The sequence below is a fragment of the Hippichthys cyanospilos genome, chromosome 9, assembly GCF_059441005.1.
Source record: "Hippichthys cyanospilos isolate Australia breed blue-spotted pipefish chromosome 9, RoL_Hcya_1.0, whole genome shotgun sequence".
Taxonomy (NCBI): Eukaryota; Metazoa; Chordata; class Actinopteri; order Syngnathiformes; family Syngnathidae; genus Hippichthys; species Hippichthys cyanospilos.
Genome location: NC_142377.1, coordinates 18938643 through 18964250, shown reverse-complemented (window position 1 = coordinate 18964250; position 25608 = coordinate 18938643). Strand labels below are relative to the sequence as shown.

Below are 25608 nucleotides of genomic sequence, written 5' to 3'. Positions count from 1 at the left end.
ATGTTCCCTCACTCGCCAGGTCATACGCTGTCATTTGTGTATATGTGTGTGTGTTGAGCCGTGACACGGCTGAGTGCGGCAGCCTCCCCGGGGCGGTCGTGCGCCATGGCGCTCAGTCGGACCACTCAGACACGTGTCGCGGATCTTTTCCGTTACTATCCAGTAAAAAACCTTGTCTCTAGTCACACGCCCACATACACAAGCCCTGGCAATGCACACTCCACATTTCTTCTTGCTTACACTTGCTATCTCAAGCATCCTCTCCTCCCCGTATCTCGATAGGGCGAACAGCAACCCGGCCTTGCAGTATTTCTCCCTCCCCCATTCATTTCTTATTATCCTTGACATCCATTCTCCAAACACCTTGTGACATCACAGACAGGCGATAGAAGCGTTGTCACTGCTCGGCTGCTGCTTTTTCTTGCCTTTGCTGCCTCCTTTGCCATTGCAGTGTTAGTGTTGTTTTTTATTCCGGCTAATTTAATGGCCGTGATGTGCTGTGATTTTAAAAGCCTCAAATTGCATATGCATACTCTCTTGTAAAGAATACAAGAACAAATCTGTACAGCAAAGGGTTCGATTCATAACAAGACGATGACAGTGCTACTGTAATTACAACGGTACAGTACCCCCGGAAAACGTTATACAATTTGAAGGTTATTTAGAATAAACTACAAATATGCATAAACATCTAAACATCTAAAATAAAGAAAACACACAAATTTGAACGAAAAATGTGTGGCTTCTCATTTCATTGGAACATTTCACATATTGGCAGGAATTGTATGAACAAGATTTCTAGGCCATGAATATAAAGCAATCCAATAAAAGGATAAATGGAATGGTAAGTGAAGATTCTTGGTACAGCATGACAATGACTGAAATAAAATAAAAGGACTATTATAGAGAATTGCAGCCAAATGGCAAACCCCAAGGCAGACTCAATGGAATGAACAAACACTGTGGGGCAAGTTGTCTCATGTTGATAATAAATCAATTTAAAACTGTTAACTTCAGAGCGCTACCAGTATTTGTTTACTTTTCTAGTTCATTTTAAAAGATTGGAACACTCTGGACCTTTTTATTTGAAATGGAAGCAAAGATCAGGAAAATTTCACCATTTCGGTTATTCTGAATTTTTCTCCCAAATTACAAAAACATCCATGGTAGGTATATTGAAGACTCGAAATGCGAAGGTGATTTGTCTGTGTGTGCCCTGCAATTGGCTGCAAACCAGTTCAGGATGTACCCCAGCTGGGAAGACAGCAGGGATAGGCTCCAGCATGGATGAATGATATTATACAAACTTGAAAATGTGTTCAATGCTTAAAGACATTTCAACAAAGTTGAGTATTGAAGGTTTTTTTTGAATTATTTTCTTTAATACATTTTGACACCATTATTTTTCGTTTTACTGAAAATATGGGCTCCAAATCTTGGTTATTGCACTTTGTGAATACTAATAATCAGTATCAACGCTGGAAAAGAAAACTTAAATGTAGTGCATCAATGTAACTTAAATGCATATACTTAAATGTAGTGCATCATTTTTGAAATGACATTAAACATTTATAGTGCGCAACGTGTAACTCCTTGGCAAGCTTGAAACGATAATAGATGGGGGTGTTTGGTAGATGCTCAAGAGGTCGATTTTCCATCACGACATGCCGGCTGAGCGCACGTTCAGCAAAGTGTAGGCTCGCCGTATTCTTTTTGGCCGTTATCGTGAAAAGGGCTTACTGAGAGAAATGTCACGTGACCTCCCCCCCGGGGTGGGTGAAATGCAAACACGGACGTCACGACGTCACGAATGCAACGCAGTCAGGCAGTGTGAAACCGCCCACGCTGGCATCGTGCCGCTGCGCCACATACGGAAACACGCAGGCAGAAAAACAGCCACCCCGAATTGTTCTTTCCTCTCCTCTTAATCTCTTTAGTGCGATGGAAATGATTCATCAGGATTTTTCCAACGTAAGGCCAGCTATCATGGCAGGCCTTCAATTACTTAACCCTTGATTTATGTGGCCTGCGGCATGAATATGAGTGCGATGCACAATGGATGCCAAATTGAAATACGGTGGAAAAAAACGGCGGGTGAGATGGAGTGCAGTTCAATAACAGTTGACCGATATTTCAAAAAGATTCTTGAAGCCAGACTTTAATAAAAGTCATTACGAGAACAGCATACTTTCTGAGTTATCGTAGTAATGATGACTGATTTTTGAGTGACTGAGTACCTGATTTATAACGCTTTTACATCGTGGGCTTGACAGAACTACATAACGCCATCATGCAGTATGAATCACAGCAGTATAAAATTAACAAGGGCCCCATCGATAGGGATATTTATCATCCGATCCAGATTTTTGGGGTATTTTTTTTTTTTATTTACATAACCGATTACTGATTAATCAACTGATTAATTTTAAAAATTATAATGAATAATAGTGCATTGCATCACGTAATTAATGAAGTGATGAGGACATTCATTCTCATCATATGTGTTATATGTTACTAGCAGTTGAATAGGTGTCATACGTAACACATTCATGCCTAATTTATGTAATACTATGTATTTTATGTATTTTTCTAAAAACAAACTATTCAATTATGTATGTGTCTTTGCATTGTTCATCCAATCATTGTTGGTAAACAATAAGATAAAAATGTTTTGTTTTCAGCAAATTTCATGCTATACTGTGAATTTAAGGATACAAGGCTATAGTACGGACTTACGTGTAATAAGTAATGACACCTGTGTTACTTGTATACAACTGTTGTAAATGGTTGGAGTACATGAATGGCTAATTTATATAAAAATCTAATGTCATGCCTTTTAAGGGCAGCAGTCCATTATTATTTTCAAACTAAGAGCACATTAATTGGAACATGATTAAACATTTCGCAAAAAATTGACTCCTTTGCCATTATATTGTTAAGTTTTCTTCAGATGTGCATTATTATAGTGACACTAAAAAATTAAGTATTATATATGTTGTCGTTTTTTGTATTTCACACAAATATCACTTGTTTATGTTAACAATTACAGAGGTCCTCAGTTTATGAGTTCTGTTCTCCTTCGTTCAAATGATCTGACGCATGAAGACAGGATCATAATCATATGTTTGTTTGAAAATACATACTTCTAAAACAATCGAATGTATAACGGGATTTTTTTTTGGTTTCGTTTGGTGCAACCAATTTTGCGAGACTGTTATAAACGAATGTACCTTAATGTGCTCAAAATGAACTGCTTTGTCTTGACTATTCAAAGACAATTTGTGAGCTGTTCTGATTTTTCATGGAGCGTGTGCAACTCTAAATGCAGCAATTGCGGTGGGCTCAGCCTACTGTGGGTTGTAAAACAATACCTCAGGGGCAGATACAGAGTGGGCCAAACCAATAGTGAATAGTGAGCAGCTCAGACTGGCTTCAGGCCAATCTGATTTGCTGACGTATAAGAGCCTCTCATTTGCTGTATTGAAGAGAAGCCATTGGAGCAAATAGTGATTTTGAGGGCTAGAAATTAGATCCTTAAGATAGATTTGAACATCCGCTAGGCGCATTCTGTTCGCGCTCTTCTAATGACTTTTCCGTTATCATCACGGCTCTCCCATCTGACTCCTCTTGTCACTCCGTTTTCTTTCTTAACCAACTTACTCGCCTCGAATTACCCCACACGCAATCAATAAAACAAATAGCGCTGATTTACATCATTTTTGATCTTAAAACTGTTTCCTAAATTCAGGGCTTCATAAAAGCTTCTCCCTGCTAACACACGGTCAGATTACATCATGTTTATGCTCTGGGATCAAAGCCAGAACCTCAGAATTCATTCAGGAGGACCTCGGGCAGCAAACCTGTGAGCTATTAGATGGCTGCACCAAACACTGGGGAACAATTATGAAAGTAAACTCTTGGAAGAGAAGCATATTGTTGTAACAATGGATCGAAGTGACGCAATCATTCGATGACCTTGTTTTCATGATTATGGCTATAGAAGAGAGTCTAGAAACTCAAACACCCCTGAGGTAGTGCAATTTGAAAATTAAAGACTTTGGCCATAAAGTCAGGTAAAATGTGGGCCTTTGTTATTCGCAGTGCATGCAGCATAGCAGTTAAACGCCGTTCCACCATATTTGCTTTGAATTCTGGACTCTACTAATAATTCGAATGCAGAGATGATGAGTGCAGTCTCAAAGGGCTTCACAGGTGAAAAGTAAGTCAACATAAAAATCATAAACGTACAACAGCATCCCCTAAACAAAGCTTATAGTTGTGTTGCCCCTGAGATGGAACTAAGTGAGGTTGTAAATCTTAATTAGATACTGTATGCCTGCACAAGAGAGCATCTCTTTAGCCCCAGTCTGCTAATTGCATTGCACAACTGCAGAGCAGATTCAAATTAGCTTCATTTAAGCGTAGCTAAAAAAAAAAAAAAACTTTATGGATTTTGCTGGGTGCACAATGAATGCACGTTAGAACATAAACAGCAATTTGACTTCTACCAAAACAAAGGATAAACAGTGCGGCACATTCTTTTGTAAACCTCTGAAATATTAACAAGTATGTGTCCATAGCAACAGGAGCAATCTGTTTTGAGTGTATTACACGTTTTATAAAAAAATATAAAAAATTCTGGAAGTCCTATTTTTAGTTGATGCCAAGAATGTACCCCAAATCTGCTCTAAACTGTTAATTTTTTAGTTTGTTTTTTCTTTTTCAAAAGTATTTTAATGACATTCACCGATGTCAAAAAAACAAACAAACTCTATGGTCCTCAATATACATTCAGCTTCAACTTCAATATGTCATACCTGTTTCGTGGTAGAAAATGAAAACTACGGAAATTTTGTTAGTTTGTGAGATAAGGCTATAAAAATAGTCAACCAATTATGAATTAGCAGGAATTTAAACCAAGATAGATCAGCTCTTTTTTAGTAAGCAGGAATCCACAAATCTACTCAACCAAGTGTTAGCCAGAAAAACTTTGTAACCATTTGTTTGCTATCAGGGGAATAACAGATATAGACTCAACCGATAGGTAGGTACTCAGCAAAAATGATTACGCAAAAGTACTCAAACAGCAGTTAGCTTATGATAGTGCAAAAATGTATGCAACCAATGCAATACTCAATCACGAGTAACTTATTTTGCAAGCGAGATTTTGTGAAACTACGTGTAACTGTCATGGTCGCCACAGAAATTCATAAGCGTGTCGCTTTTGTGTCTGTCACAGGTGAGATGGCGAGCCAGATTTTTTTTTTTTCATTTGACAGAGTGTAGCCGAGTTGAAGGCATTATAACCATGATTACTAAGCAGACACGATTAAGTCTGACGTCTACTGAAGCTTCCGGAGCACGATCCATTACACTGGATGGAGCTCATCTGCATAAAATATGAGTTGACGATTATAATGCAAATACAAGTACATCATGCCTGTCCATATATGCATTAGTCAGTGAGAAAAGATAACCAAGTCTACCGTGCTGCCTTTAAATTCATTAGATGATATATATATATATATATATATATATATATATATATATATATGTATATATATATATATATATATATATATATATATATATATATATATATATATATATATATATATATATAGATTGACAGACAAATTGACATTGTATAGTTTACTCGATAATCAATAATTAATTGATTGTTCACCCGCAAATAATTCAGATTCAGTGTTAGTTGGATACTGTATAATTTATTCGATAACCAGTAATTAATTCATTGTTCACCAGCACATAATTCAGTCTTGGATCACCTTTAGGTCTCCGGACACTTTACAGTATTTTCAAGTTAGGAGAAAAGGATTACTTGTTGCCATGGTAACACCAGCAGTTGTAAGGCCGATCAGCATGCTTTATGGCCTTTTTCGGTATCTGTACGCCTCACGCATGGTCACTGGTTTATCTGCAGAGTGCCCACACATAAAGCCTAACGATGCCCCTGTTCTTGTATTGTTACGCCAAAGGGTGGCCTTTCCCATATGTTTTAAACTGTGAAGGGTTGGGAGAAAAGGTCGCTTTGTTGATTTAACACTACTCTACAGTGATTCCCTGTAAAGATAGCTCAATATGTTGTTATCTCTAATCTATCTTATTTGACTGAAGACTTGGGATCTGTTGGAGTCAGATGGCCTTAAAAAAGGCAGAGTTTTTGTGTGGCAAACAGGGCTGCCCCCTCTCTTCTTGAGAGGCTACGGATGAGAGAAGTGGAGGTCTGTTCAGCTAATGTCCAACAATCAAACCGCTCATACTGTATATTAGATTTCTGTTTTAAAGAAAGCAATGTCTGGCATGTCTGCTTCCACTTGTTTATCATAACAATCCTACTCTGTTGAATCGACCTGTTTTGCAATTATTACCAAGTGTTACACTTCATGCTATTTTAGCATTGCCTAGATCAGGGAAGACAAACTCATTTTTGGCATGGGCCAAATTTGTAGTTATAATTTCTGTCAGGGGGCCGGTTATGACAGTGAAGTAAAATAAATTTTAAAGGTGTTCGTAACACACGTACGTACTTTTAAAATCAGAGGCCGGCAAAACAGCCCGGGAATAAAAAAGATGTGTATTTTTTTCTTTTAACATTTGAATGCAACCTGCAAGTTTGTTATTTTAGCCAGAACTTGAAATCAAAGCAGCATTTCGCAGGCCACATAAAATGATGAGGTGGGTAGAATCTGGCCCTCAAACCTTGAGTTTGACACCTGTGGCCTAGATGAACACCCAAATCAAATGCCAGAATTAAAACTTTGAGCAAAAGGCTGGAGGAAAGTATTTCTTAAACGTCAAAGGAATTCTGGAAATGTAAGGCGCACAAATGCATACATCTCATTTTTGTGTTTCACTAAACAGGTCAAAATGTCACTCTTAGTAAGTGTATTTGTGAGTAAATTGAGATGAGATCATCAAATATTCAGTCCTGTATACATTTTGTGAAATTTGTGTCGGGTTGTCCATGAGATTGATCAAATGTAATAATATATATGCAAAAATAAACATGAGCCACAGCTCAAAAACACAGTTGCGTAAATGTAAATTGACCACTTCCCATCACAGGCAAAATTAACTAAAAGTCTAAAGGTAAACAAATCAGGGGTAATCCAGCCGCAGAGGACCTTGACTACAAAAGCTTCAATTGATGCTGATTAGTTGGTAAGTATTGACTTAACCACTGCCATTGCATTCACTAATGGCTCAGGCTCTTGGGAGGGAGCTGAAAGCCACGCACAGAATAAATTGTGGCACAAGGAAAACATAGATCATGTGAACGGTGCAATTATCAGTGCTCTGCGGTTGAAACTATTGTTTAGCAGACATAGATGCTGGGCTATATCAGAAAACTACATCTCCTTATGCAAACATCAGCTTGTAAATTATGTAGCCCATCTGGGTAATTAGCGGAGATTGAGAGTGTCGTGACATGAAGCGAGCAATCACATCGTGAGGATCTTGTCTGTGCCCAAACCCTTGAAAATAAATATTCTACTTGTTATGAAACAGAATGCAAACACGTCAGTTCTTGGTTTCAAAATTCACCTTGTCAAGATTAGAAATGATTGCAATCATCTGTTCAGTTTTTTTTTTTTTTTTTTAATAATCTTCCAAGGTTGAACGTGAGTTGCTTTTTTTTTTTTTTTTCTACCAAGGCATGTTCTACACATAGCCAAGGTTCTTGTAAATGTCTCTGGTTTGCCCTTCTATAGCTGCCTTTTTTTCATAGATTTTTTTTTCTCCAAAAAAAGGTCTCTAATATATATATATATATATATATATATATATATATATATATATATATATATATATATATATATATATATATATATATATATATATATATATATATATATATATATATATATATAATCTCTCTGTTTTCATGGTATAAATGATTCATAAATGATTTAAAAAATGATCATCACAGATAAATGATTAGTTGTCGATTAATTGGAAGGGGCAACAGGCCATTTTTGCTGTAATGAGAGAATTTGATGGGATCGTATAAGACCATTCAAAATGTCACATATCATGTATGATGGCAGTTTGGGAAAAGAAACATCAAGAGGTCAAACCCAGGAGGATTGTAAAGTCATTTCAACCATGATGCTGATCTTTTCTCTTCACTGCTGAGGGTCCTAACCTACAGCCACAAAGAGAAATCACAGGCGACCTTGCAGATAAATTGTCCATTGTGGACCGTGGAAAAAAAAAAAAAAAACGAAGAGAAAATGACTTGAACTGCCTCTGGCAAAAAAGAAAAAAAAAGTTTATCTAAGGCATGCAGCGCTGGAAGCATGGTTCACCTGCTCAAAGTTACTTCTTGCTAGAGAGTTTTTTTTTCCTTCATCACAAAATTGAAGACGGTCTGACTTTTCAGACCTACAAATATGAATGCACATGAAACATTAATGCAGTTTTTTTGTTAGCTGGTTAGCAAGTATAGCTCATTTGCCTCACAGTTCAGAGTCACAGGTTCAAATCAGTGGCGGACAAAAAGTCCCCAGTACATCTCTCAAGTTTTATAAAAGAAATGTACATGTCTTACATGTCAATAATAATAATGATAATAATAATAACAGGAACAACAGCTATGCTACCACTATAAGAGAGGCCTAATCATCAACAGACACATCATGATTTTTCAATCAAACAAGTGCAAATTGAATTGTTCAACCTTATCATAGGACACCATTATTTCAATAGATTTTTCTGTGACTAAAACTGTGAATCAATTTGAGGTTGAAAGACAGATGACACCTTCGAAAGGTCAACAGTCAATCACGGGACACATTGAGAAAGGCAAGCATTCACATTCACACCTGCGGTCACGGAGCGGGAATCGATCCACTGCTGGCCGCATAGTTCAGCCGGGTGAACCACTGGACTACTGATTGCCTTACTAACGTCATTTCAAGCAGCATAGTCACAATCACTTCAAAGGTTGTTTTTCAAACTTTTGCGTGTTACCGTATATCTGTACAGTAACATCAATATCTTCGATTGACAAACAATATGTTGCCTAACATTTCAAATTTAACCTTTGACGACATCCGCAATGAATCATTCCGATTATAAGAAATAACCAGTAGTTTGCATCTAATGCTCACGGCGGGCAATCAACGGAATCACTGATGCTGACGCAGAAACAACATCAATCCAACAGAGACAAAGACGGCTAAAAAGGGGATGTGCAATCCTGATTTGGGAGAGCAAAGGGAAGAGAACAGATGTGGCCTTCGGGCTGAAACTGCTGAATCACCGTGTCTTATCGCATTACTTCATCACATTCTGATCCCGCAGCAGCAGCAGTAGCAGTAGCAGCACTCTCCTCCTCTGGAGATGCACACAGAGCAACTGTCATGATGAAAGGCACCGAGAAGCAGCAAGGGGGAAAAAAAAAAAGGAGCAAAGTGGGCGTGTCATGCGATAAAAAAAAGGACTTTTCCAGACTCCCACTCTATTTTGTTAATCATCCCCTTTTGAGCTAGATTCACCTTGAACGTCCCTGGATGCTGTCAACCGTCAACCCAACGAGCTCGCTGTGTGTTACATAACCGCTATGTCTTTGCGCTGCATCTTCCTCCTCTCTTTTGGGAGCACGTACGAAAAAAAAAAAAAGCTAATCTAGCGACATAGTCGATATTTTACAGAGAGTAAATGACTCATAGCTAATTACTGATATTTACGTAGAAATATCGGGATCGCTGTTGTTAACTGCAGGCTCAATTTCCTCTTGCAGCACAGATTGAATGCCAATGTTTGTCTGTCAAATAGGGTTGGAAGATGTAAAGCAATCCATGCCCGAGTCGTTAAGCAGTTTGATAAATTCCCCAGAGTACTTTGCTCATCTTGGCTAAAAGCCACATTCTGTGAGTGATAAAATTAAAGCCACCAAAAATGTCAGGAGTCTCACCGCAACCCAAATGCTGCTGTTGGCTGTTACATCTCCAGACTAACCTTTTCCAACTTTGAGGGGATTAAATGTAAGTCACTTTGGGCAAAACAGGTGCCTGCCAAGGGAATAAATCACCCAATAATAGTTAAATATAACACTCAGTGGAACAGCATGAAGAAATTTAAAGGGGAAGTCAAGTCAAAAATGCTGTTTGCAGTATCCTCTATAGGCCACTCGGTCCGTTTTTATCTATTTCTTCACTTGCTGTCAAATGAAAATGACAGCACACTGCCTAAAACACACACATATTAGGAGTGTATCTAATATTCATGTTAAAACGTTTTAATTGCAAATCCTTTTTAAAATAACGTCACTGACTACTGCCATGTACTGTAAGTTTGAGTGCAGAGGAAAGCACAGTTTGGCAACCTTCCCTGCTGGCATTTTCCAATACAGATTCCCACTGAGTGCTTAAGCCTCCATTTTCCTCTGAATGTGCCTTTTGCGAGTGTCTAATCTGCACTACAGATGGCAGGTGTCAACTGATGATGGCTTGACTGATATAAGAGGAAACGAGCTGGCTTGCAGTACTCAAGCAGTAGAATGCAGTTATCTGCAACTTGTAACAAGTTGCAGCTTTGTTTAAAAAGTTTTCAGCAAAATCATATTTATATTGCTGTATCTATTCAAGGTTGCTAGAGAAAGAAGATGTGGTATATAATAAAGATAAAAGTGGGGAAAATCAGTATTGAAAGATGGAACTTCTTATTCAAATGAACATGAACAACATACAACATGATGAGCAATCATTTTTTTCATGTTTTTTTTAACATGACATTGAAAATATGCAAATGTATTTTTGTAAAACACAATATTATATTATTGAATATTATAAGATTATTGAAAAAAGTTGAAACGTTTACAAAAACGTTGTAAATATGTTCACACAGTTTTTACTCTTTATAATCAGATTTCAACTGGCCAACAAATTTTGAATGTGTCCAAAATGGGGTTTTAATTTAATTTAAGGTAAAAATGTTTGAAAACATCTTTGTAATCTTTCATGGACCCAAAGAAAAGCCTAAATTAGCTACACTTGCAAGTATTTGTGGCTCAGATAGTGAAACAACTGAGTGACAGTTAATCAGCTTTTATTACAGATCCCTGTTGCACTATTTCTTATTTTTATGGACACTACTTGTTTTCTGTCTGTAATGCTACTCTACTATTAGCGGAATAATTTTTCACCCCGGGTGATTTTAACGATATCTACTGCAACACAAAACTAGAAGTAGCTACATAGTGACTTTTTTTCATTACTGAAAATTATATTATTTTTTGAGGTGCAAGCAGATGGAAAACTGTTAATTGTATTACAGCATTTATTGGCGCTACTTTTTGATAAAATCCTATTTTAGAATGATGATAGAGAAGGGTATGGAGTAGGGATATCTAACAAGGTTTGTTGTTTTGGAAGTTCGGCGTATGAAAGCCTGATGTGTTGCTCTTTGCTGAATGGAAAATCAATAACATTAGTAAAATGTCTCCCCGACTCACATGCCAGAAGCTCGATACAATTGAGACTCCAATTATAATCATATGGAACCTTCGAAATGTAAATTGCTTTTTTTCTGACGTTCACATTTCTATTTGAATGGATTATATATTTCCAATTAAAACTGCTGTTCAGTCCTTTGGGATGACACAATTCACTGCAATCATCAAAACAAATTATTTAAAACACATCAGCATGCATAACTGCAGAGCCTATATTAAAATCTAAATTATATTTTACAATCTGAATCAAAATCTGGCGTATTTTTCCAATTATGGTAAATGAAAGAAGGCAGACTGCATTCTGTTCAGTTATGCGTTTAAACGCGATGCTTTTATGGATGCAGGCTGCAGCGCCTTCTCACATTTAGCCGTCATCACATCATGGGTGGCCGCCATCCAATCATATGCCAACAAAACACTCGCAGCAAGAGACGCAGGATTAGCATACTGCATAGCTGCCATTCACATTCAGGACAGCGCTGTGCATTGGAACATCCTTGAATAAAACACGTGGTCACGCTTCACACATAAAATGCAGGAGATTGTAAACCAAGTCATTACCACAAGGGTTATTGTAAGAGTGAAAATGTCTCCTCTACAAGCTCAATCGACAACCATATCGTAATTGGTTGATGCTACATTTTTCATATTTTTCATCTTTTGATCGACAGTCTTAGTACTTAGTGGGAGAGATGGGCTCTTCATTGAAAACTTTATTAAGATGTATTTCAAGATGCTGTAATCAAACCGGGGAGAAATGTAGGGGTTTCAACAATTTTATTTTATTTTTTTTCTTAATTAAGTATCAATGTTTTCGCCAAAAGACATATATATATATATATATATATATATATATATATATATATATATATATATATATATATATATATATATATATATATATATATGCATTTTTTTTTCTTTTTTTTTCACCAACTCAGGTCCTCGAGGACTCAGTGTAACCCTCCTCCGCTGCACCTGATTCATATGATGAGCTCATCAGGAAGCTATGCAGGAACGCGATATCTATCATGATCATTTCAATCCAGTGACACCCTAGTGCAGTTGGTACAGGTACCAACATTGACATCTGGTTTGGGGGAGAGGACTCACAATTGTCCTTGGAGACGTGTGTGGTACACTACATCTTTTTCCTCAGCTTTTGTGGGGGCTCTCACTTTTAAGAGCTATTAAAAATGTGTGATCCTAAAACATGACAAAAGCAATCTCCATTTTGTGTAATTTTGTGTTTTATTTAGCTGACTTCAGGTTTCTAACAGACAATGAAATGCGAGTCCACCAACACATTGGTGCCACGGGACCAGTTACCAACACGATAATAATTACCTGGACCCACTGTGGTGATAAAATAGCCTGTACATTCAATTTCATTAAAAGAAAATTAGAATTAAATGATGAAAGTAGGTCACTGATGGTGTGGTAGTACATTTGCCTGATTTTTGCGCAAGCAGCGTGGGTTCAGCGCCCCATACAGTCACAGCGTGAGCGTGAATGATTGTCTCCCTCTATTTTTGTCCTGCAACTGACTGGCCACCAATGCAGGGTGTTGTCCACATTTGTTTGTTTGTCTCTGCCCTGCAATTGTCTTGCAACCAGTTCAGGGTGTCTGCCCCCCACTGCCTAAAGCCAACTGGGATAGGCACCAGAAAGCCTGCGAGGATAAAAGGCTTTGGGAAATAGATGGATAAGAACTGATTAGTTGTCAAAAAATGGTTGCATCTCTAAACAGCGCAGACGTGGAAAGGCGTGACAAAGTACCCTCCACCCTTGGCTGTACTCTCAGAGCTGTAACAGACCCAACGATGCCTGTGTAAATTGCGAATGCTAAAATGGTGGGAGAGGGGTGTGAAGTTTCACACTCGACACTCAATTCTGTTGTTTTGAAAGCATCTGTCGCGGCCCGTGAAGTATACATTTCACCAGATGCTGTGTGATATATTTATTTGTCAGACTGCAGGATAAAACGCTGATGCAGTCGAAGCGATATCTCTTCATGGTGTAAATAGCAAAGGTGGCTTATGGCCAGATCTTCTGTTATGGTTGCAATGGGGCTATTTTGCTGGATCTCAGTGCAAAAGAGGCCATGATTATACTAGCCACTCATCTTAGAGGGAGGAATCGATCATAATCTGGCACTATTGTTCTGTCATAGCGATGGTCTGTGCTCTACTAAGTGCTCCCGTTTGATGTTGCATCTTTCATGAGGATGAAACCGAAAAGAATGCATGCGAGATCCTTACAGCGAGAGTTAAGGTTTCATTAGCTCAGTGATTGATTGGTGACTAGTCATTAGTGTACTCCAGTTCAGTTTTCAAGTGGGGGTACGAGTACCCCTGGGGGTAGGTAAAGGCACTTTAGGGAGTACATGACATTTTTAACAGGGTTTCCGCTGATATCAGCAAATCTAAAATAATTGGTTTCGGTGGACAGGAACTTTACAGTTATTCTCGCAAATTAAGAGCAAAGTAATTGGAACATGGCGCAACTGTAACTCTTTTACAAAGTCTATGCACGAATGCACTTCAGGGTGTATGTGAAATTTGACATGGATGGTAAAGCACTCTTTCAAGTAATTCTCTTTCATCCCAAAATGATTTACGCTGATCACAGGGTACCTGGCTGAGACAATATTGCCTGCTTTCAACTCGCCGTCCACGAACGGGTGGATGGTGTTGGAAATTGACCAACTCATTCAAACGATATCCATGCCTCATTCGCCAAATCATTTGCCCTAATACTTTTAATAATAACAAAATCTTATGCACATTGCACAATCCATATCCAATGACAAAGTGTAGTTAACAATTCACATTCTTCACATGTTATTTAGAGTACAAGAAAGCAACCGGGGAGTTAGAAACATGATTACACAATACATCCGTCAAGAGTGATGTTTTATTCAGTGCTTACATGCCCCTTCTGTGACAACGGGTGATGTATGGGCTGTTAGCGTAAGGATAATAACCTGTTATCCAATGTGTGCTATCCAGGGATGCAACACTTACTCACAGCTCTCTGACACATGCACAGGCAGGTGAATGCACGGCAGTATACATGTGACCCCTTCAGAAAAGCACATCTACGAGGATTTTTCGATTTCGGAACCTGACCTGATGAGTGTGAAACGGGGCACCTACAAAACATATTGTAACATGCATGCGGTGCTGATCACTGAGGACTGCAGTTAGCTTTGCAAATGGTCAGTTTGTCATATTGCTGCATCAGATTTGAGAAGGTACATAAGTCACTTACCACTCGTTTTGCATGTCATCAATGACCAGTAGGATCTTAAACTTCTTGGAAAGGGAGGGCGAAGGCGCTGACTGCTCCACAAAGCCAGCAGCAGATGCTGCCGTTTGCTTGACTACGTTGGTGATGGAGCTGAAAGAGCTAAAGAACCCGGAGGAACCGCCAGAGGAGGAAGTGGCAGAGGTCGAAGACTGGGCCTGTTGTGGCTGCTGTTGAGCCTGCTGGGACGGGCGGCGCTCCTGAGGAGCCGGGGAGCTGACTGGGGCTTGGGTGGGAGATTGGGCCGGTGCTTGGGAGGCGGTGGAACCTTGCTGAGATGGGGATGATGCGGTTGGGGGAGGAGGCGCAGGCGGGTCCGGCCTCTGGAGGTCTGACATGTAGCCGTTGGGCAGGTTGGACATGAAGCTGCTGTCGGAGAGGCGGCGTCGGAGGAAGTTCATGGCGGCGTTGGGAACTCCGGTTCCTTCTATGGGTTAGTGGTCAAACGAGAAGACGTGCGGGTGGCCCGAGAGGGTTACTGCGAAGCTGAAAGGTGAGAATCCGAAGTCGAGCGAAGGGTGACAGAGAGCATATGGAGCAATGGATGGAGGCGATGGACGCAGCCCTGCTCCGGTCTTCAGGAGACTGCTCTCCACGCTGTGGTTCCTCCTGCTGGGCTTCTCACGAACGCATGTGCGTGATGCGTATGTGCGAGAGAGGGAGGTGTGGCGTCGCCCCCTGTGGGTGAGATGTTGCTCCTCTTCCGCCCTCAAACTATGGCTGCCGCCTCTTGACTTCCTGCAAGTGGAATGAAGGGATGCTGCTCGCTCGGCTTATCTCCCCCCTCCCCTCGCTCTCACTCCACTGCTTGCCCCTCCTCCTCCTCCTACATCATACACCACTCCTGCGTGTGTTTGTGTGCGTCGTGCTGCAGCCTAGTAGTGCTGCGTGCCGTGTGCAACCAGTAGAAGGGGTTTCCTCCATCGCGTGCCATCCATCTCTTAAACATGTAAACCCTCCCCATGCACCATTTGAGACATCATCCATCCCTCCTGTTCCATATCAGATTGTTTCTTATTTGCAGCGAAGCTGCAGATGGGGAAAGATGCAATTGTATTAAAGCTTACTGTACTTTTTCAAAGGATATTGTGTTTTTGTATCATCTCTTGCTGAGTCACCGCAGGACCCGCAGCACGAGAACGATCAAAAGGATGCCAAATCTTTGCCTCGCAGCAGCAATTTGTTGTGCCGTCTCTTTCAGTCTAAAATAAACACCTCTATCTCTTGCTCTCTCACTCTGTCTGTGCCCGTTATTTCATTAGCATCACAGCACAACAGATGCTCAACTCCAAAATTCAGCGGGCAAAAGGTCTGGCCGGCCAATTTTTTCCGTAAAAAATAGCTTGGAGATTTCAATGGAAAACCCATTCAGAAGATCTCTACCAAGCCATACGAATCTTATGCTGCCTGTGTCGCTCATTGATGTTGAGCTTTTCATCAGGTTCACCTCTATTGGTCATTTTATCAATGGTGCTTTCACATCTGTTTCACTCTTCAAACGTGCGAATTTGTTGATGGGTTTCAAAAATCGTCTCTGACCTCCCCCTTTAGGTTCGATGAAAGTTAATAAACATAAAATGGTGCTCAAGGGAATTGTAGCCTTGTTCGTCCGCAGAAAAGGTACATGTGCGGCTCTCATATGTAAACAAAACAAGGCAGCAAATATTGTGAATGTATTGTATATGGGTACTCTACGCAGCGGTACTCTCCTTAAAGAGTGAAGTTTCGTATATTTCCACATTGTTGGTTGAATGTGCCTAATGTCACCACATTTGTCAGAAGAGATGGATTTCTGTTGTGGTTTTTGTTCACAATATATCAAAATATGTTCTATGCGCCGCCACGGGTCTAAACCATGGCTCGAAACTTGATTTGAAACTCTAATTTGAATCCTCCAATCTGTCTTCAAACCCTGAATTGAAAATACCTCAAGCTCCAAAACCAAAATCCTTGCTTGAAACATTATCCTATTTTTCTTCGTCTCAGGGGGCGGCCATTTTGTCTCTTGCCTCGACTAAAAAAATGACATCATCTTTTCTTAGGGCAACAGCTTGCGAAAGTCACATGACGAAATCAGAAAACGGGTGAACCGTGATTGGTCGAACCCTTAGGGACTCTGATGTCCTTTTCAGTCGATAGAAAGTGGTAAAATGGCTGCCCCTTCAGGTGGATAAACACAATATTCGTAAAAATGTTGTGTTTAGACTGGTGGGGAAATCCAGAGCATATTATTGTCAAGAAGGTTTTTGCCTTCACTTTCCCTTTAATACATTTCTCCCTCAGAGGGAAACCAAAAATGATGATGACTGGTGCCCCAGTTACTTCACTTAGTTTGACAGCTTGTAAATAGTATATCACCGCAGAGAGAAACTGACAAAACAACTGAAAATGCAAAAAAACCAATAGGTGTCTAACGGTGTTGTTATTCTCACTGGTGAATGTCAAAAGCACTCTTCAGTAAAACATGCATGCACAGGTTTGCACATTGAAGCCCCCCCGGTTGCTGTTCATTGGCACGTGAGAGCACTGCGGTGAGTCACCGGGCGTGCCGTGTGAACTGAAACGACATCCTATAAGCTGCTCCTAGCCTACATGTTTCATGGCACACATACCACATCTTCAAACGAGGGTTATATAATACGAAATGCAAGCAAGCAAGTCGACAGTTGGTCGCCAAAGCAAAACATGGCCTAAATTTAGACTGTGTGCACTAGAAAGCTTGAGCAAGTGCTTATTCGTTGTGATGAAGGTTTTCTATACTGCTGTAAAAATGCTGAAATATCCAGAAATGTCTTATCGTCCCATTAATCCCAAAGACATATTTTTAGTTTTTTTTTTTAAGTCAAGACATTCCTTCCCAGGTACTTATTAACATTTCTTTCCATTTTTTTCAAGTGTTTGGCTAATGCGGGGTTTAAAAATGGCTATTACTAAGAATCAATTACTTTAGGTAATTAAGTACTCATGTAATTGACTGCTTTAGATAATTCAGTACTAAAGTAATCAATTATTTAAGGTATATAAGTGCCAAGCAAATCGAATATTTTAGGTGATTGAGTTCTAAGACACACTAATGACTATTATTTACTACTATTTAATTACTAAAGTAATCAATTTCTTTAATGACTAAATTACTAAGGAAATCAACTGCTTGAGAACTGCTTGTCAATATTTTTTGTTTTTTTTTAATGGGAATGGGTAGAGGAGTATCTGATTCCGCTTCACTGTAAATGCCTAACGTGGAAACAAATTTGTTGATGTACAATCACCAGTAGATGACAACAAGCTCCATTTTAGACTAAGGATAGAGAGTCCACAGACAGTCAACAAAGATTAAGAGCTCATGGGAGAAACAGCTGAATCCTTTAAACCTATCTTTTCCACTGCCGATTATTAAAAAAAAAAAAAAAAAAAAAAAGGAAAAGCCATAAAGACCAGAGTCTGTGCTTTCATCTGGTGGATTCAGTGTATGCATTGTATAATCAGTGTTGGGAGTAATGCATTACAAAAGTAATGTAATTACCGTCACTCAGCAAAAGTAATGTAATTACTGTGATGCATTACTTTTTGCTGTAGAGCGGCAGTGTAATGCAGTGCACAAAAAAAAAAAAACTTTAAAGGACTATGGAGACATTAACGCACAATCTAAGATTTCTGTGCCAACTTTGTTAACAATATTGAAGGGGATATGTGGCTTAAACATTGGGGAAATAGGGCGACATTCAGACAGCAATTCCAATTTCTTCTCCCCCTATGCGAGCTATATATGATGTTCTCAATGCCGCAGATCTGATTTTTTCAAATGCGACCCAGGCCACTTGGGTATGTGGTACTAAAACTGATCCATATCCAATCTTTTGTTATGCGATTTCAATCTGAATGGCCAGGTCGCTTTCATCCAACCTGGACGTGACCAACAAGTAACAAACGTCACAAATCTGCTGCAAAAAGGCGGATGCAGGTTGGAAAAATCAAAACAACAATGACGGCCAATGCGAAAAACGTTAGCCTTATCCTCTTCAATTTCCTCCTTAAATTTAACAGATTGAAAATACTCTGTCTTTGCTATGACAGCCATTCCGACATTGCCAGGTACTCAATTCGACCATCCATTCCGTAAACACCAACGTTAGGTACAACCGCTGTTTGTGACGTCACAGTATCCTCACATGTGCATACATGTGGGACAGTTTTGGCCCGTTTATAGCTCACACAGGTCACATAGATGTTGCATGTATTTGTAAACGTGAACGACCCCACAAAACGATTGTATTTCACAAAAAATCCAAATTGAGCATTAAGCCCTGCTGGCTGAACGTAGCACAACTGGACTTAAAAAGACGTAAGTATTTGAAACACCCCAAAAACTAACACGTTGTTTAATGTATTCCTCTTCGAGCAGCAGAGGCCATTTGATTTTTATAAAGTCATAATACGGTCATATTGAAGTTATGAAAAAAATCGGAATATATATAGAGCATTTTTATGTCAGTTCCTCGAGCAAGCGTTTTATGTGTTTTTTGAATTGCGTTAATGTAGCAGTAATATTAGTAGGCATAAAGCCGCATCGCATGGCCATTAGGGTGCTCTGCAAATGCAGTTAGACATACTGTATATGAAGATCAAAACCCATTCAGCTGAAGATTAAAGTGTTTTTTTTTCCATCTTCCCAGTGGCTTGTGCAGCATCTGTGCATCCACACAAGCCTGTGTGTTTGCATGTGAGTTGCTAATGACGGCAGAGCTTTTGAAGTTCCGTCACGATGGCACGGACAGCAAGAGTAATCTCCATGGCAACGTGTGCACAAAGCTGGAGGGATTCTTGTAGTTATTGTGTGTATGATGATTCCATTCGACGAACATGTAGGCGGGTGTCGAATATCAGGAAAATTGCATAAGAATGTTTCATAAGAAGACAGGGATGGGGATAATCATCAATTAGTTGATGAATAATTGTAAATTCACCGCACCATGAAGCAAATGAGAAAGAGTGGCCTGCACTTTTTGGTGGTCACCAGCAGAGGCGCTATTGAAAGAAGCACAGTGTGACGTCAAATTAGGCCTAAGTCCACACACAAGCAGAAACCTCATCACAGTACTTTGGTACTCTAGCATTCTTGTGCTAAATTGCACAACCTTTTAGTGGACTTTAATATTGGAGGGTGTTAGTACTCTTTAGAATAGTCGTTCTTAATGTTTTCTCAATCATGTACCGTTTGTGATTTTTTTTTTTTCAGCTAAAGTACCTCCCTACTAGCACAAAACATTTTTGGATTAAAAAAAACACACACACAATGTTGTGTCATATGTCATATTTATCACGGTTTGGGACTATATTTGCAATAGTATCTCAAGGCATTTTTTTTCGCTACTCCAGAGATGAGCCTGTGTAACATCATATGTTTTGTTCTTGGCTTGAGTCAGTAATGACAGTGCACATTTGTTAAAACTGAACAAAATAAAGGCATACAATGATGACAAAACATTCAGCAGTAAATTGCTTTATGTCCCAATTAATTTACTGTTCATTTGGAAAACTGTACAGTTCCTATTGCTGCATTAAAAGCATTATATTCAAAAAAGCATTATATTAGATTTGAAACATGTTAAAATCTCATGTTTGTTTTTAAATCCACTTGGCCAGATTGTCTAGATGTTACAGACCTTCAGGCGCCATTGGGCTGTACAACTGTAGTAAAATTAAAAAAGCTGGGGAAAAAAAAACATTTAAAGATCAACCTAAAAAGCTTACATATAAAATGATTATAGTCTGATTGAACTAGTTTTGCTAACAGGCGGTGCTGTTTCAGTCAGATATTTTTTTTAAACACTCATATTCTGCCTTGTTGTCCAAAATTTGATTTTAACTTTAATTTTCATTCTTTTTTTTTTCACTTTATAACCTTGTAGAGATGCCATCAAAGTATAAGCTAATATTAATTTCTTCTAATGTGGAAAAGTGCAATATGAGTGAAACACCATTTACCATTTATTACTGCACAAGGAACTCACAACATATGGCACGTCTCTGCATTTAAGTTCATTCAAGAAACTATGTTCCTCGGGAGGAGCTCCTGTTTTGTTTAGCAACACATTTAAAATGGGCTCAGCAGTTAGCCTTTAAATGTCTATGTGGGAACAGAATTTTCTACTAATTGTGGTAATTACAGTTTACCCTGATGAGAAAAGAGTCCTTTTTCTTAAGTGGATGATGAGGTAAGACACAATTGCCAAGGAGGTGTTTTGGTACTGGGAAAAAGTGCCGAAAAAATGGGGGGTTGGGGGGTTGGGGGGTCGATTTCATAAATATTCAATTAGAGAAATGACACTACGATGTCCTGAATTAGAAATCCAGCATAGCTAAATCTACAACGAGCAAAACCATCATTGCAAAAAATAAACACTCAGGTTAAGCAGCTCTAATTTGACACTTGTTTGACACCACGCCGGGTGGAAAATTTGTTTTGCTGCAGCACTGGTACATCACTGATTAACAAGGCACTTGCACACAGTGAGGGAGCTCATTAGTCATTAGTGCTCAGAGACCTTATCAATATTTATTCGCTGGTGGAGATTCGCCATTTGGGAGTTTCAATGGTCTCATCCTTGACAGACAAGCCGAACTGTCATGAATGTTAGTACTAAACAATTATTCATTCAAAGTGAGCAGTCGCTACATCACTAACGGTAACGTTAGTGATGTACTTTTCAAGCTCAATGCCGTCACCTGTCGGGCAAACAATGAACATACCACGTTTTCGTCTTAGCGTTGGAAAACACAGCTGTAATTTTACAGCTTACATAACATGCTATCTCTTATTATAACGCGTTCGACGCAAAGTTAAATGATTATACTACAGGCATAATGTCCGCGGTTTTCGACTCGGGAGCTGTTTTGTGTGCTCTCACTACATTTCCCAAGAGCCACCTCCGCCATTGCGTACTTCCTGCGCGACGCTTACGGCGAATGGAAATCGCAGCAATGGACATATTTAAACGTTAAAACATTTTCCCTACGCCAGCGTGTTGTCTGCTTGTGTTATCAATTCACTCGAAATGACATTTAATATTTTTTGTAAGTGACTGTGGGTTTTAATATTGGCGTCTCGCTTGTCATTAACAAGCTTGTCTATAGGAAGCTAAATCGACTGTATTGACAAAATGACTCTACCTGCTTTGCACAACACCGGCGTATTTTACAGAAGGATTTTGTCACAGTTCCCTCAGGATATAAGTTTAGCTTTCGCCTATGGATCTGGCGTTTTTAAACAGCAAGGAACCAGCCAAGGTCAAATGGAGGTAACGACTGACAATCGGACACAGTTGTAAACAGCACACATACTGAGGTTGAGCTATGTAGATCAGCCTGTTTACATCTTTTAAATTCACTTATTTGAATAATGGTAGTTAAGTCACAGGTATAACATGAGAAATGAAAGTTGAATAGTCGTTTCAGGAAAGGAATACGTGATACTAAAGAAAAGCGGCAGTGGGAAGAAAAGGAAAGCAGAAAATAAGATTGACAAGAGAAAAGCAGCTAGGAATGTAAAGAAGAAAGACAAGTTGAAGCAATGAAAGAAAAAAATGCATGGATATAACAGGTGTGATGGGATAGTAAATAAACTAAGGTTACAAATGCCAGGAAAAAAGTGAAGAGCAAGAAATCAGGATAATGTCAGACAGAAAAGTTCCCTAGCAAAGCTAAAGGAACTATCTATGACCTCGAACTTTAGTAAGAGAATAAGCAGCTACGTACCTCCATATGCAGTAAACATCATTTCCTGAATCTTAATTCCTTTCCACTGAGCTGCAATTAAAATGTGATAACCTGTCGATGTTTTTACATTCAGAAAAACATGCTGGACTTTGTGTTTGCTGTGGATGACCCAGTCACATGGCACACCATGAATTTGCTGCAGAACCGGAAACATTACTCCATCCTTAAACTCCTGGGGCCCTCCATGATCAGCTCTATACAGAGCGACCATGGGGCTGCGATGTACTACAACACGCTGGTGCCCGTGGATGGACGGGTACAAATAACCACAATCTCACTTTTAAGTTATTTTGAGTAAAATAGACCATATAGACCAACTCCTATGTTTTTTTTTTCTCTTCCTAGATGATCAAATATGGTGTAATAAGTACTGAGTGCCTGATTGATGACCTCATGCACTGGAAAACCCTGTACGCTGCAGGACGGCTTCACAAACCGGTCAGTAAATTATTTACTTCATCTTTTTGTACTGTAAACAGGTTGGAGGAATATATTACCCTTTACTATGGAAAGTCCCTTTTTATTAGAAAGAAAAAGGTCCTTACTGAACAGGGAGCGAATAATCACATAAATTCACTCCCCACAAAATGATGCAAATAAAGTTAGGTGTATTGAGTATGAAATTGGATTATAATTGCATCGTATTTTTTTTCATTCTGACTAGGTTTACATCGTGCCAAAAAAACTCAAATTGTAATGAGTTTATCTCAAGAAAAGATTTTTTTTAATACCAAAAAAATACACGTCTGAGGTTGAAACTTCTATAAATATTAAGACTTCACTCCCATATTTTTTTCATGTAAGATTGAAATGTTTAAATACATTCTAAATGTATTTCATTTTTCAAATTGCATTATAACTGAAACGAATGGACTGCTGTCATGTGTGTTTGCGCTTCTCTGTAGGTGAAGTTGCTGGTGCAGAGTGACAATGGGAAGCTGCGTGCTGCTCTGGTGGCCAACCTCAAGAGCGCTGTAACGGCCTCATTCCTTATGCTCCCCGAGAGTTTCAGCGAGAAGGAGCTTTTCCTGCAGATAGCCGGCCTTTCATATGCTGGTACGTTTCCAATCCGTATTTGAAGTTGAACTAATTTACAAACGTGCTGCACGCCAAGCGACATGGCCGAACGCCACAAAATTGGACGGCTACGAATAAACATTGTGAAATACAACACAGTCAGTTCAGTCACATTCGGTCGCGTCATTCGTCTTGCGGGGAACGTAATGCACCTTCAGGAAATAAATGAAACACCTCCAGCTGTCGCCTTGTCTGTGGCTGCTTAACTCCTCAGAGGTGCGATCCATCAAGGAAAACGTTTGGTGTGGTCCTCTCAAGGTGATTTCAGGATGGTGATCGGCGAGGATAAATCCAAGGTGGTCAATATTGTCAACGACAACATGGAGCATTTCAGGATTCTTTATAGCAACATCTTACGGGAATGCCCACAAGCGGTCTACAAGCCCCAACAAGGAAAGTTGGAGGTATGCTCAGATACAGAACATGTTGTTTACATTATTGAAAAAAAATCAATACAAAATCTATTTATTATTCAAACACTTTTAGAATGGGGACCATTTATGGTCTGTAGGGATTTTTTTTTTAAACTGTCATCAATTTGCATTAAAATCAGTGATATTGTGAAATATCGACCTACCAAAACATGATTTTTTTTTGGGGGGGGGGGGGGGGGGTCAAAATAATACATATTTTGTGGTTATGCCTTGAAAAAGGCAGTGTTCTCTTTGACAGAACTGCATTAAAACATTTTTTTTTTAAAAAACACTTTTTTTTTGCACAAACCTTTTATCTATTTTTCAACTGGAGGCGTTAGGAAGATCTGTGTTAAAAATTAAAAAAAGATATATTTGTATTATTTATTTCATTATCTATATAACAAGAACCATTTATGATCCTTAAGGGTTTAAAAGTTGAAAATTACAACAATTAAACATGAATCATATCACGTCAAAAGCTGTAATTTTAGGAGATTCAAGTCACACTATTACTTGCCTGAAACAATAATATTAAGACATTCAAAACATAATTTGTTTTGATGTGTGCACATTTAATACCGAGCCTTCACTTTCCTGCGCAATTAGTGCATTTTCCTGTTTTATTCTTATCATCTCACATTTTCCATTCGTGCTGAAATTACAACAACAAAAACTGTATTTCCCCCCCCCCAACAAAACGGCAACATGTCAAACTAGTTATGGTTCATATAAAGTCACTGAATTTCATACAGGTGGACAAAAGTCCAGAGGGCCAGTTTGTCCAGCTAATGGCGTTGCCGCGCACCCTGCAGCAGAGAATCACTAAGCTGGTTGACCCTCCCGGGAAGAACAGAGATGTGGAGGAGATCCTGCTGCAAATGGCTCAAGATCCGGACTGCGGGGCAATTGTGCAGCAAGGTAAACAAAAAACAAACAAACAGTTCTTAAACGGAAAAAAAGCAAAGAAAAAAATATCCGACATTTTTTTAACGTTTATTTGAAATATCAGAAAATTAACAGATGTTCACCCCTTCTAAGTCCAGACTGCAAATGAAGGGCACTGTTCCAAGGCACTAAAGGCTAATTTAACAATATACTGTTTGTCATATATGTTCTTCAGGTATCTCCTCTATTGTGAAATCGTCCAGTATAACACAAAGTATCAAAGGCATTGCAACAGCTGGTAAGCATCAGTGATTTGGTTGAAACATGCAGATTTAAAAAAAAAAAAAAGGATTTAATTATGCTTAATGAGTACAATTCTGTTTGATTTGTTTATTCCTCACAGGCATGTGGAAGACAGTGTCTTACAGCTCCAAGAAACTTCTAAAGATGTGGAAAGGCTGGAAGAGGAAACCGTCTGTTTCGCAGACTTCCTGATTGACATCTGTCTCTGGAATCTGTCAATCATCTTTTTGTTCGAGAACATGATGAACTGATGCTAACAATCACAAACATTCTTTTCACATTAACTCTACAAATGGGGAACTTATGGCCACTTTAAAGTGATTTGAAATAAACTGGCCTTTAAAACGAATTTAATACTAA

At 39.0% G+C, this 25608-nt stretch overlaps 2 protein-coding genes across 4 annotated transcripts in view; one reads left to right on the top strand and one right to left on the bottom strand.

Moving 5' to 3' along the window:
* The window catches only part of syn2b (synapsin IIb), a 52619-nt gene extending 37066 nt beyond the window's left edge, over positions 1-15553 (bottom strand). For 2 of the 3 annotated variants that reach the window (XM_088423825.1, XM_088423826.1), the window contains exon 1: positions 14756-15552. In XM_088423825.1, the coding sequence (XP_088279951.1) occupies positions 14756-15192 (437 nt within the window). In that variant the 5' untranslated portion in view covers positions 15193-15552. Of the gene's footprint in view, positions 1-14755 lie in introns of all 3 variants that reach the window. The other variant, XM_088423827.1, reaches the window with a different exon arrangement.
* A 6194-nt stretch (positions 15554-21747) lies between these two features.
* tamm41 (TAM41 mitochondrial translocator assembly and maintenance homolog) lies at positions 21748-25597 on the top strand. The gene is made up of 8 exons (XM_088422936.1): positions 21748-22089; positions 22641-22823; positions 22913-23005; positions 23473-23623; positions 23903-24048; positions 24813-24978; positions 25181-25243; positions 25349-25597. The coding sequence occupies exons 1-8, from the start codon at positions 21952-21954 to the stop codon at positions 25438-25440; spliced, it is 1032 nt and encodes a 343-aa protein (XP_088279062.1). The 5' UTR covers positions 21748-21951; the 3' UTR covers positions 25441-25597.
* Positions 25598-25608: the final 11 nt, after the last annotated feature.

Excerpts from the sequence above, each read along its gene's own strand:
- tamm41 (XM_088422936.1), top strand. The coding sequence starts at position 21,952 with ATGACTCTACCTGCTTTGCACAACACCGGCGTATTTTACAGAAGGATT. Across the intron at positions 22,824-22,912 it reads TGGTGCCCGTGGATGGACGG|ATGATCAAATATGGTGTAAT; the intron begins GTACAAATAACC and ends TTCTCTTCCTAG. Across the intron at positions 24,979-25,180 it reads CGGGGCAATTGTGCAGCAAG|GTATCTCCTCTATTGTGAAA; the intron begins GTAAACAAAAAA and ends TATGTTCTTCAG.